We start from the raw sequence: 14143 nt of genomic DNA, 5'->3' as shown, positions 1-14143 counted from the left end.
TCAGCTGATGTCGTCAGTCAATCATGCTTGTGAGGCAGCATGAGAAGATGGTAGTTGAATCAAGTATGCTTGATTGATGAATAGCTATACTTGATGTGGTGTTAGATCTTAAATGGAATTTATTATGTAATCGATTATGTCTTTGATTATGTACAAGGGACAGCAGTAGAATCTAGTCACAGGTAAAACAATTAAAGGTAAGATTTCTAATTCGTGAAGGATTTAATAATCTGTATTTGTAGAGTCTATTAGTCGATCTGTGTTGGTCTTGTGTAACCAATGTGTGTGAACCACAGTGACTCTTCAGTCAGCTGTTCAGGGCCTGTACGGTTTCGAAGTGTTCTTCGGAAGAGTGCTAGCGGGCCTGTACGATGTCGAGCGGTTAGTTCGAGAGAGCGTAAGTGTGCCCGATCGACAATAGCGAGAGATGTGACTTGTTTATTTATTAATATAAAGATGTACCTGGTAAACTGCAGGTTGGATGTATTCGATGCTATGTATGTAATGTTCCCTTTGATTACAATTCCATTGGCTACACTGTAATCACTTATTAAAGAACTGCCGATTATCTTTTCTATGCACGCGGGTACTCTTTTTTATGCTGCCGAAAATATGGCCACGCGGCGTCTTTACAGTATACTATGCACTGACCGGCAGTTACGCTTGATGGAGAGCGAAGTGATTTTACGAATGAGCATCGCCTTATGGCGCGTTGCGCTTAAATGTGCATGCGGCGTCTTCAGCGCCGGCAACAGTGTCGATGCACGTCCCTTCCAGAAATTTTCCTTTGGCGTGAGAAAACGAGGCTTCTAGAAATTTCGCAGGCGTTCCTTTTTTGTGAGGCCTGGCAGTAAATTATATTTCAGATCGTAAACTTGCTCGGACTTGCCCAGTTTTGTTTGTAAACATTTTGCTCGAGTACCCGCCTCGGTCCGCACGTGCGGATCAGCCTAGGCGCACGTGGTGGTCAGCCTTGCTGCACGCGCGGTCAGTCTAGGCGCACATGCGGTACGCCGGACTGCGTATATGACCTTTCTTTTGTTTGAAATTCATGGGACTGCTTCAATCCCGAACAACCGTAAGGATTTGAAACGAATAATCATTGCTCAAAAGTTAGCTTCTAAATATATAATTATATTATTTAGATATAAATTTTCTATATCTATGAAACTAACTTTTATTTCTATTTTATTCACAAATTTGTGTTACTCATATATCTGTTCGGAATTTGAGCATTTTCCGAGACTTCGGCTTTTCGAAAGATATAAGCCTTCTAGCTGTCAAAATTGGTAAAAGTCGATTCCGAGAATTCTCGAATATTCCAAAGTCTTACTTTCAAATGTCCTACTATGTTTATCTGGTCTTCAAATAGTAACATCATTTGGAATTCCCCAAACTTCTAATGCCTTGCTTTTCTTGGAGTTCTCGAAAATTCTAAAGCTTTAGTCTCACGTGTTATGCAAGATTTCCCACATAGCAATACCTATACATTGTTGCCAGCTAAGTAGGCTGACGCGCGAATATTTAATGGAAGCACACTACGTTTAGGCGCTCGTAAATTATTCAGTCAATCAGTTATCAGTCATTACGCTATTCAACTACGCTATGCAGCCAGTGCTTTCTGCCATATACCAGTTACACTCATTGTAAATAAGCCATTCGGCCAGAGTTTACAGCTATAAGCTAATCAATCAGTAACGCTAAAACAGTGAAGCCATTATAAGTAATACACGATCAATTATAAAGTGCGCAACAATTAACAAGCAGTCAAGGGTGCTAACTGCATTTCAAGAATTCACGGCTTTAAGAAGTATAGCCTTAAGGTATTCCTTAACAATTATTCAGTCACCACACGTCCTTCCAGGAGTTAATACTGCTTATTACTAATGTAACTATTAATAAACCATATGTTAACGTTAGTCTGCATATACTATACATTTCTACAGCCCTTTCACTTGACTCCTTCACAAACATCTGATAGAGCGGACCGCAAATTATTATAAAGCTATAGAAACATTGGCAGTTCGAGCTAATAAATCAACCAGTTTCGAACATTTGGTCCTTCAAGTCGAATCGGTGGATAGTAGTGCATCTCACCAGTGTCGTGTACAAGTGCAGCTTCGAGAATTCACCAGTTACTTTTTATCACTAGACCATCGATAAAGGAGGCATCCAGGGCTTACGACCTCCCACCTCTGTGCAGTGCAAGGTAACAACAACATGACGACCAAGGAAAATATAGAAGGAAAAGGCAATAAGACTCCTAAGAAATCTGCACTCAGGAGTATTCTCCAACACCTTTACTCTCTGAATACGAGAGAAAGGCAAAAACTCAATGGTCTCAAATCTCATTAATAAAGGAATTGGCTGAAGAATATGAGTCATCACAATGCGACATCTCACCAGATCAACTTAATGATACATTGTCACAAGTCGAGGAATTACACAAGGTCTTCAAGGATCATGCGTACTTGAACGCTATCTGGCCATCTGCTCATATTAACCACGACAATTTTGTGAAAAATGTATATGGGAAGGAGTTCGCACAACATAAGACGACGTGAAAGAACATCATTAAACTTCCCCAAGCCTTTAAGATAGTTTCCCACGTAAGAGACACGTCAGCAATCAAGGTACAAGGACAAGGAGCCCGACTCCCAAACATCAGTCTTCTCAAGTTTTCCAATATGCCCTAAATTCAATGAATGTCAGTATTAGTGAGACACAATTTGATAAACTACGGAATTTGCTCCACTGGTTTAAGAGACCATATGGGCCTCAGCAAAAGCTCTATAAAATGCCAGAGGTGCTTCAAAGAGCACCACTCTCTACTACACGAGGAAGACAACGGAGAATGCACTAAAGTTATTAATTAAAAACCCATCATCCAGATGAGATGATGGTGTAATGGTCGAAACAACAATGGATACTACCACATTATCAGTCTTTCCACTTGACTCCTTTCCAATCATCTGTAAGGGCGGGCAGTAAATTATTATAAAGCTATCGAAACTTTGCCAGTTCGAGCTCAAATCAACTACTTTCGAACAATATGAAATTATTACGAATCTTAGGCAGATAAAAATAAAAAAAATATTTATAGACTTTTTTCTAGCTCTCCAATATATAGTATACAGGTATATTCCAATAATTATGTAATATATTTTTAAAACAATAAAATATTTATCACCGGCCATTGAGCGCATATTGGTGAACTAAAATTAATTTCCAAAATATAAAATATAAGACCTGGCATCTCAGTCAGCTTTTGAAGTAGCTTTTTACAATGTTGCATCGTGAAATCACCAAAATGAGTTTAGAATGTCTTAAATGATATTATATATAAAAAGAGAATCATGTAATCACCAACTTAGTTGGGCTCATATAGCCGACGGCAAGAAGTGAGTTATTGATTGAATTCCAAGTGATGGCGGAGACACGCCTCGTGCACAGGTCATCCCGTGTATGCTGCCAAAGTAATTCAAGCCCGTAAACAAGTTCGAGATCAGGATCACAGGGATCTTGCCGCAAAAGCCCCACGAATCGCTTTTGCTCCTTCCCGTAATATTTGTTTGCAAGGATGTGTAAAATTATACGCGATGCTTCCTCATACGAATCCTTTGACGCAATGATCCCCAGCTCATCATCGGGATCACGACATTGCTCTTTAGGTTTTGGTTCGTCGAATTTGAAACGGTTCTCCTATTAATATAAGGTACTCGTAATTATTCATGATTTTTAATGCGCATTCTCAAAACTCAATCCCTCTTATTTGCCCGTGAATGTCGCGATGGAAAGAAAAAATTTGTAATTGTCACTGGCTAATTAGTAGCTAAATATTATATTAGTCTACACAATACTGCAGGTAATTATTATTCAGATTCTCAATTAGTCTAAGCAAAATTTAAATTTTTTAGAAAAATTTCTTATTGTTAAAACTAATACCTATCATTTTATCTATTTGCTTAAGGATATTGAACTATTGAACATTGTCTGGTTCGATTCAATACATATAATATACAAAGAAGCATAAAGAAATTTTATATGAATCTTATAGAAATAATTCTAAACAGGAATGTAAAAGTTATAAAGTTTTACTTTAACTAAAAAGGGGATCCTGTTTAAAATTTTAAAATTAAAACAATCAAGTGTTTTCAGGACAACAGACTACCTTATATAGCTTCTCGGTGTTAGAATTCTTGTTCTGCAAAGTATCGAACATTATCCAATTATTAACAATTGTAGCATGATTCTTTCGTTCCTGTCTGCCGACGCAGGTACCCCGTGTCTTTGTGTATATCTGGGGTGTTTGAGTCTCTGTGTTCATAGTCTTGCGCTTGCTTGTAGCAAGGACTTGCTTGTAACGCTCGTTTTCTTCAGCGACGAGCTGACCCTCGGTCGAGGTCGTATCAGCCGTCAATTGCGGTAACTCGAAGATAAAAAACGTCTCTGTCTCCTTGAGAACTATGGTCACCCTGTCCATCGGTGACGTAATCGCTTGCGAGTCCAATCTATTCAGATATTAAGCATATTTATAAATTACTTTTATTGCTTTATCTTCGCTTAACTTTGAGGCTCTTTTATTCAATTTAATAATCAAAATTATATTTACAACGAGTTACAAAATGAGGTAATTCCATATATCAAGCCCCAGTTAAGTTTATTCCTTTACTACTTATTAATCAATTTTATTTAAATTTATATAACAATATTATATTGAGATGAGTTAATACATAAATAATATAAATAAAAATGAACTTACTGGGGCAGGTGGAATTGTGAAGGCACATCTTCGGTATCTTCAATAACATCAAAGGTCTTGATAGAGGCTTTATTTGATTCCTTTGTGAAACTGATAATGCTGTCGTTGCACTTCGCATCAATGATCTCGTCGAGAGAATAGATAGAAGAAAACAAGGGCGAAGATATGACGTAACTAGTACGTACATGATTAACACTAGTGCTCCGAGAGTTCTCCAATTGGGCGAGACTGATTACATCAAAGGCAGTGCGTTTGTCTTCCAAGCTGCTGTAGAGCGGATTCACAAGGAAGCGTGGCGTTAGATCCTCGCCTTCGTAATAAATACGAAGTCGATCGCGTTTTTGAAGAATCGTCATAGCGACCTGGATATATTTTGTAATCAAGTTCATGAGACTTAGAGTTTTGACAAATTAATGATTGGATTGATTATGAGTTGATTGCGCCGATTAACATGTTACGTGTAAAAATCAAATATCTTGTAGAAATAAATTTATGTGATACATATGTTTATAATATGAACGATGATCGATACAGTTTACAAAAGATCATTACTGTAATAACTGTTATCTTTTTATAATCAATAATCACATACAAGTTATTTTCTATAAAACGATACTAAAACATTTTAATAACTAAATTATTACCTTCAATATAATAGTTGTTTAACATTGAAAAATTCAATATTAAATGTTTATGAGGGCAGTATATTTTTAACGAATTGTAAATAACAATTTTAATTTAAATTTCATTGAATTTAACTTCCTCATACATTATTAAATAATATTAATCTGCTTTAATCGTTTGATTTTCTGAACTCCTATAAATAAATAATAATCAGCTTTTTACAGTTTCTTCAATTAATTTAATTCTTAATTGTCTATATATTCAATGTCAAAAAGGTAAATTTGCCTATATTGAATATGTTGTAAAAATTTCAAATATAATATTAAAAGGCACTTGTAAGCCGTATATGTAATTATAAAAAGTTTAATAAAATATTATGTAGGCAATTTTGGTATTACTGTATTTATTAATTTAGCAGTTTATACAAAATCATATAATAATTAAATATTGATTGAAATAATATAGTTTTATTTCTATGACTTTAGAAAATCGAAAAATATATTGTTTTGTTAAATTAACACGTTAAAAACTGATAATCAATTCTATTCAATACCTTATGCTCGAAGTAATTGGAAGATTTTGACAAATAAAAAGATAAGGATAAAATTTAAAGATTTTATAAATCTTTCTAGGATTTGGAAGGTACACTAATATCAAAAGTCAGAAGACACACACATATTATTATTATAGATCAAAATAAATATAGAATCATAAATGAGTAATAACATATATTAAGCCTATTTGTAAAACTCTACACCTAAACTATGTACCCACCTGCTGAAGGTGTTGTTGTTGTTGGGCTGGATGTTGCCTTGAAGTCATTTTCGATGAATAACGAGTCTGGCGCAAACGGGAAGATTCCGATACGCTATGTTTAATATGTGAAGATATGTTGCTCTGATATCTGGACGCATGCTCAATCGAAGACACCTCAAAGATATTTTTTTGATGCTGCATCCTCATTACCGTTAGATTCAAACTTTACCAATAATGTACGTCCGTAATCTTTATACAAATTTAACGATACGTTCATATCTCACAAAACTTATAAAATATTTCTTTATGATTTAATTATAGTCGTAAATGTGTGGATTCCGTAAAAATAAGAATTTTATCGTATTTGCAATTCAGATTGTATGTTATATACTCAAACTGAAATTCTAATGTATACAAAATGTGCTAACCCATGAAGTTGTTTCTTTTAATGATTCGATAATTGATAAAACTAATCTTCGTTGTTATTGTAATTATATATTTTACATTCTATATTTCTTGCATAATTATACAAAATTTACGTTAATTTTAATATTTTAATAAATTTATACAGTGGATAATATAGTAATTTTCCAGCGATCTAATATCATAAGATTAATGCATAATCACATCAATATATTTTACAGTTGGTAAATATTTTAGAATAGTATTCTTCAATCTAATTGAAATAAATCAATTTCTTGTATTTTAAAAACTGAAAATTGAAATTATTATAAAAAAAAATATAACTTGTATATTATGATTATGACTCCATTTTATTTTAATATTTGACAATTATATAATTGTAGTAAGCTGAAACTTTTTTAAGCATTTATAATTTACTACAAATTAATGAACTAAAAATATGATTATTAAATCAACTGCTTTATAATAAATATAAATCATTATTATCAAGTTAAAAAGCTAATATGAGTATATTCTTAAATTAAATAAATTTACTAAAATGAATTACTATTTGTATTGATTGCTAATTTTACTATTATAATAAAAATATACCTTGATTGTGCATATTACTTATTATTAACGATATTATTCCAGAAAATGGTAATTATATTCATTAATTATAGTCTTTTTAATTACAAAATTACATTATATAATGTAAATTTTTACTAAAAAATTATTAGCTGTTATGAAATAAAATTTTAATGTCATTTTTTAAACATTTTATGAAATTTTCAAATTTTTTAAATTTAATTGATCCGAATGCATTTGAAATATAAATTTCTTAAAACTTTTGATGTTGATAATTTACAGCAATAATTATTAAAAAGGAATAGTTTTAAGTTCTGTCAATATGAATATGTGATAAGATTATTAAGAAAATTAATAATTTTTGTAACAAACTTATTTAACAAAATTTTAGTTTTAAACTTGGCGCTTTTTTCATATACTATTGATATTCCCTTGCCCCTTTCACGCTCGCACTCGAACACTCTCTCTCTCTCTTTCTCTCTCTCTGTCATTATGTTCTTTCTCTTTTTTTCTTTTCACTCTCACTAAAATATCTTGTTTTTATGAGCTCGACAATCCGGAAATAAAACAAAACACTTACGACTACGTTGGCATAGAACGTAACGTGTTCGTGCGTCAAATCACTTACGTGTTGTTTTGAACAGTTTTTTTTATCCAACTATTATACTTTCTACCTAGTTCCTATTTTGTAATTTACCTCGCTCTCTGTTTCTCTGTATCTTTATTATATATTATATATTATTATTATTCTGTATTTTATTATATTATTATACATTATTGTTACCAAGTTCTTTTTAAATATTTTGTATCTGATACTGCAACAAATAAATGAAATGAATATAAGAAATTGCGAAGTGTAAAAAAAGGAAACACAACCCATACACATCTCGGTGTCAGGTATAATATTTTTGTTTTTTTTATATAAATTCATCAAATATTGTCATTTATGTACACAAAACGTATATTATGATTTAAACCATATTTTATTATGTAAGTATAGTGATAAGACGATAAACACGATAATGAAAACTTAAGTCTGTTCCGTATTCTTCAATGACTTCAGTTTGTGGAATATTATTTTAATTATCATGCTTACTCAATTCGACATAGACTGTTCCTTCGAAACAAATTTATAATTGAATCTGAATTTACATACTTTATATGCTAATTTTTCGTTAGACTTTGATAATTTATTTAATTAAATAATTTAATTTTAAAATAAACCTTTGATATTTGTGTGTTTATTTTATAGAATTAAAAAGACTTCCTTGAAATTTTTTATAAAAAAGCGTTTTGTTTCAACTAGATTTCCGATTAAAAAATTCAATGAAATTTCTCAATTTACAAATATTTTAAAAATATTAAAGTTTATTATCATATTGTCATAAAACTGAAAATGCTTTTTCATCTTCTATAATACTTACATATGTTTTTTATCTATAAATAATTGATTTAAAATTTTAGTTACAAGATAACTGATGCCAATAAATATACTAACATTTCCCAAAAATATGATATAGTTTCTCAAACTCAAAGACGGGAATAATATCAAGATAAATCTATTTTAATAGAAAACAAATAGCTGGTTTTAAACTTCCAAGCTTGGTTTTTCATTCGAATGAGGTTTAAACGTAATGTTAGTCGATATGTACACTATTAACCAGAGGTATTATTTTGTTAAATATCTCATTAATAACCATTAAAATAATAGAATAGATTTATATTTTCTATTAATTGTCTAGAAATTTGTTTTATCATTAGTATATATAAAAATCATAAAGAAAATAATTATTGCCTAGTATTCCAAAATGGCTTTAAATTATTTTAAATTATCTTTTTTAATTTTCATTCTAAAATTCTTTATTCTTTTAAATTAAAAAATCTTTTAACATGTAAGATTGTGATTTTTCTATTTCATATCGATATATATTTTCAATTATATACAATTAATTTAAAACTTTATAAATGCTTTTCTTTCAATTTATTCGTACATAGCTTTTTGTAGATGATTTATAATTAAGTTACAAAACTTTTCAATATCAATATTTGCCCATAAAATTTGTAAAATATTCTTCTAAAAACTTCTTCCTATGGTAAAAACAATAAAAAGTACAAATAAATAGACTTCAATAAAAACAATACATATTAATATACAAATATTCATGTAATACTGCATGCGTTTTTTAATAATAATATATAAACTCTTTCGAATTTTTCATAATATATAAACATTTCATCCAATTACATTATAATCATACTAAAACTTTCATATATCTGTTTAAAATGTTAAAATTAAATTTATTCTACTACATAAAGCTAATTATTTTATTGGATTTATACAATGAAATGATTGTTAATAAATTAAATAATGTTCAAATTGATCTATTAATAATCACTATATTATATCATATAATGTTTCAGGAAATGTTACATTAATTTTTATTATCTACAAAACTGACCATATTTGTGCATTATAAAAATTAATACATTTTGAATATATAAATATTATAAAAATTACATTACATTTTTAATAAACATATTATTTATTAAATTTTTTTTCTCAAAAATATAAAAATTATATTATTTTTAACAAAAATATCTATTTTATTTATGGTAGTTGTAAAAATAATTATTAGAATTATTTAAAATTTATTATGTATAATAAATAAATCTATATTTATCAATATGATTACGTCTAAGTGTTTATAAATTGATGGATGATATTAAAATAAGGGCTAACACGAATTTTTCTCTGCGTGACTAAAATGAATAATTTGAATATAACATCTACGTCTTCAAATAATGTAGATATGAGTATTTATTCGTTTTGTTATACATCTAATCGCAGATCGCTTTATTAGGATGGATTTACCAATAAGGTTGAGGATAATTAAGTTGAACTCGTCTTATTCTTGAAGACGTGACTAGGATGAACGTAAGGTGTTCGAGTTTGATTGGTTAGAAAGTATTTTGAGGTGAAAGCCAGCTGTTGATCATCATAATATGACAATAATTAAAATTGACATAGATATTAAGTAATCAATAAGAAGACTTAATAGTGATAGTTTAAACAAAACTTAACCTTAAACTAAGATATAATTTATCTATGATAAATTGAAATAGTTTGAAAAGAAAGAGGCTTTAATTATTTTAACATTAAAGTAAATTAAACTTAATATGCATTATTTAATTAATTATTTTTATACCATTTGTAATATTTTTTGTATTAAAAACGGAAGTTCTATCTTCGACTAGATATTTCTTTACATTTCTATTATATGATTTATTCTATGCCAGAGAGTTGTATGACACTTGTACTTTAGACTTTGATATAAGAATATTAGTGCTATTAATCTCGTATTTCTAGCGTGGACAGATTTTTCGACTATCAAATTCTCATGCGTCAATAAGTAGTTTTGATATTTCTACGCTAGTAATAGCAAAGGGTATGTGCAGGTTCTGAAAAATCTATATCCGCTTATGCATATAAAAGCAAATGCGAGCGCAGTGCGTGTATGTGTATGAAAGTAATACATACGCGACAGCAGTGCCTAGAGAAAGATCAACAAAAAAGGTATTAGATAAAGAGAGATAGTTTTTTTTTATTTATTTTATCGATATCTTCATCCAATTTATATATTAATAACAATAATAATTATGAATTAATATAACTTTTCTACTTCATGGTGACTTGCTCAAAGTTTTGAGTTCAGTGGGCGAGCGCTTTCGAATATCGATAAAGCGCGTGACAGCTTGTACTATTTTACAAACATAATATACATTGTTCATATTTTATCACTGTTTTAAAAGTTCCTTTTTAATTACCATTTTAAACACCCAATATACTCTAATATTTATTCCTACATGATTATCTACAAAAAATGAAGAATCTTTCAATACTTTGAAAATATGTCAACATAAATTAATCAAAAGGTTAATCAATTTTATATTATTATATTTTACCATTATTATATTTCGGTCTTCTTTCTTGTTAACATATATGCTTTAAAATTTATTTTGATAATTTCATGAATGGTAATATTGCAGTATGAAATAAAAGTTTTCTTAATTCAATGTTTATATTTTGATCTTGTAAGAATTAATAGTATTAACTTCTTCATTAGAGAATTTATAATTTTTAGAAATTTATACTTTTAATAATATACATTAAAAAATAAATATTTTTTAATTATTTTAGATAAAATGGCTATGTTAATTATTTTGATATTATGTGGTTTGATAGATCGAATTGGTATACAAAATGGTCATAACAAAAGAACAACCTGGTCCATCAAATCCATCCGGCTCTGCAACAGATGAAAAAGAAAAGGATGACCGTATGTTTGAATGTAATATTTGTCTTGATACAGCTAAGGATGCTGTTGTTAGTCTGTGCGGGCACTTGTTTTGGTAGGTATTAGTACAAAAATAATTAAATAGAAATATAATAATTATAATATATCAATTATAGTTTTGGTAGTAGATAATGATATATAAATATAGATTGTAAGTTGAAAAAATACGAAACATATATAGTAACTTTATCTGTTTTTCTTACATGTTAAAATGAAATTTCTCTAATTTAAAATAATATTTAAATAACAATGAGTCATTATATTCACAGAATATAGTAATTTATAATCTTATGGTCTTTCAAAGTTGTAGTTAATAATTTATAACAATATAATTTATTATAAAAAACAGATTTACTAAGTGACATCGTATTTAGAGTAATAAAATATGTAATAATAAAAGATTGAAAATACTTTTAATTATTACTATTTCTATATTGTTTATTTTAAAAATGTATTTAATTTAATATATATTTAAAGCTTGAATATATAAAAGTTTAAAATTTAAACAAACTATTTACCAATTTTAAAACTTATGTACAATTTTTATAATACAAATATGTAATTTTTACATATATAACAAATTGTATTTTTTACAGATCAATTTTTTATAATAAATTTTATTATTATAAATTTTTAGCTATTTGAAATAAATAATGACAATACTAAGTATACATATATTTTTGATCCTGAAAATAAATTTAATTTTTTTTTTTTATGATAAATTTAGGTAATATATATTCAAATTGTAATTCTCTTTAAAAATTAATATAATTTCTTAAAAAATTGAGAAATATTCCAATATAAAAAATAAACTAGCATTTAATTTGTATGATACCATAATAATAAAATATCATATTGCAAATAGATTTAAAATTTTTTTAATTATTTCATTTATTATTCATTATACATCTAAACATATTCAATGAAATTTATAATATTACATATTAGTACTTTTAACACTTACATATTATATAAACTGTATATATTTTTTGTTCTACTATTTGTTTAATTTTACTTTATTAATTTACTGGTAATTTCTATATTATTTTTAGAATTATAAGTAAAGTAAATGTATACATGAAATATATCTTGTTTTTTATTTGACCTACAAGATAGTATAATCAAAAGTATATGACAATATGACTTATTTCAATTCTACTTATGCACATTTTATTGTGAATTTATTAAATAAATTTTTCATATTGTAGTTGGCCATGTTTACATCAGTGGCTAGAAACTTGTCCTATAAGACAGGTTTGTCCTGTTTGTAAAGCTGCAATTAGTAAAGAAAAAGTAATTCCATTATATGGTAGAGGAGCTACAAAGCAAGAAGATCCAAGGTTTGTTATTATAAAATCTATATTGGTTATTTTTACTACTTGATAAAATTGAAATCTTTTATATAAATTATAAAAATAAAAGTAGTTTGTCTGTATATAAATAAGCTAATTTTGAAAGTATGTTACACTGAGTTTAAAAAATAGAACATTACATAGTAGCTATTAATTAATATTGAATATTCTCATATTTTACAATTTAATTTTATGCTTTTATTTTTTTCACCGACATATATTTCTTATAAATTGTATTTTATTGAGAGACACATAAAAATAATTAATTTTATTTTACAACAGAAACAATGTTCCTCCTCGTCCTGTTGGCCAAAGATCTGAACCAGAAGCTAATGTTGGTTTTCCTGGTTTTGGATTTGGTGATGGTAGTTTTCACATGTTATTTGGCATTGGAGCTTTTCCATTTGGACTTCTTACTTCTTTCAGCTTTGGAGAAACACGACCAAATGCAGGTATAGAAAAGTATTATATTAAATACAATAATGCTATTATAATAAAAAAAGCATAATATAATTTTTTTAATTTTAATTTTTACAATTTTTAATTGACATATTTTGTAATTTAAAATACTATCTGTTGCCATCTTAAAAATGATTATAGTTTGAATTCATATTTATTTCATAAATTATATCAAATTAAAAAATTCATAATATAAATGATAAAATGTCTATTTATCAAACAAAAAAATTAAATTTAACATATCTTAATAATTTTAAGATATATATCTTTAATAATTTTTTTTTAGCACATCGTGGTAGTCCGCAATATGAAGAAGATATATTTCTATCTAAATTATTTTTATGGTTAGCATTTGCCTTCATTGGTTGGCTGCTCTTAGCATAACACTATTTCCAGGTTAAAACTCCTGGATGTGTAAGTTTACTCATCCACTTCTTGTACTAATACATCGATTTTTTCAGTCAATTTTTAAAACAAATTAAAATTTAATAATGAAAATTTCGTTGTACCTAATTATTGTAAGCAACTATTTTTTCAACAGAAACAACTATTTGATTGCTAAATTTGAGTAAAGACATTATTAATATATAATATATTATAATTTGAAAAAAGATTAAATGAATCACAGTAATTTTTAAAGGACAATTTTGTGCTACTATTGATTGATATTCTTAAATAATTTTAATACAGGTGATTTTGAAATTATCAGATTATTAACCATGTATATTAAGTATATTTACAATACACATATATATGTGTGTGTATATATTTTTTTTTTTTTATTAGTTTATCATATCTGATTTATAAGTATTTATGAAAATACTTAGTTCTAAAAAAATTGATAA

The 14143-nt window shown here is 27.9% G+C and overlaps 2 protein-coding genes across 4 annotated transcripts in view; one reads left to right on the top strand and one right to left on the bottom strand.

Moving 5' to 3' along the window:
• Positions 1-5121, bottom strand: part of LOC105366315 (WD repeat-containing protein 78) — a 10469-nt gene extending 5348 nt beyond the window's left edge. The window contains exons 1-3 of the mRNA XM_011504720.1: positions 4763-5121; positions 4172-4511; positions 3367-3702 (exon numbers count right to left, since the gene is read on the bottom strand). Of these exons, the coding sequence (XP_011503022.1) occupies positions 3367-3702; positions 4172-4511; positions 4763-5118 (1032 nt within the window). The 5' untranslated portion in view covers positions 5119-5121. The remainder of the gene's footprint in view (positions 1-3366; positions 3703-4171; positions 4512-4762) is intronic.
• A 2825-nt stretch (positions 5122-7946) lies between these two features.
• On the top strand, positions 7947-13712 carry LOC105366291 (E3 ubiquitin-protein ligase RNF185). 3 transcript variants are annotated; one of them, XM_011504686.1, is made up of 5 exons: positions 7947-8029; positions 11376-11542; positions 12696-12827; positions 13122-13291; positions 13585-13712. In XM_011504686.1, exons 2-5 carry the CDS (start codon positions 11394-11396, stop codon positions 13680-13682), a joined length of 549 nt encoding a protein of 182 aa, XP_011502988.1. In that variant the 5' UTR covers positions 7947-8029; positions 11376-11393; the 3' UTR covers positions 13683-13712. The 3 variants fall into 3 exon arrangements, with proteins under 3 accessions (XP_011502988.1, XP_011502986.1, XP_011502989.1); XM_011504684.1 differs by lacking the exon at positions 7947-8029 and adding an exon at positions 10598-10706; XM_011504687.1 differs by lacking the exon at positions 7947-8029 and adding an exon at positions 11028-11065.
• Positions 13713-14143: the final 431 nt, after the last annotated feature.

Source organism: Ceratosolen solmsi, unplaced genomic scaffold (genome assembly GCF_000503995.2).
Source record: "Ceratosolen solmsi marchali unplaced genomic scaffold, CerSol_1.0 scaffold58, whole genome shotgun sequence".
Lineage (NCBI taxonomy): Eukaryota > Metazoa > Arthropoda > Insecta > Hymenoptera > Agaonidae > Ceratosolen > Ceratosolen solmsi.
This window is presented reverse-complemented; position numbering and strand designations above follow the sequence as displayed.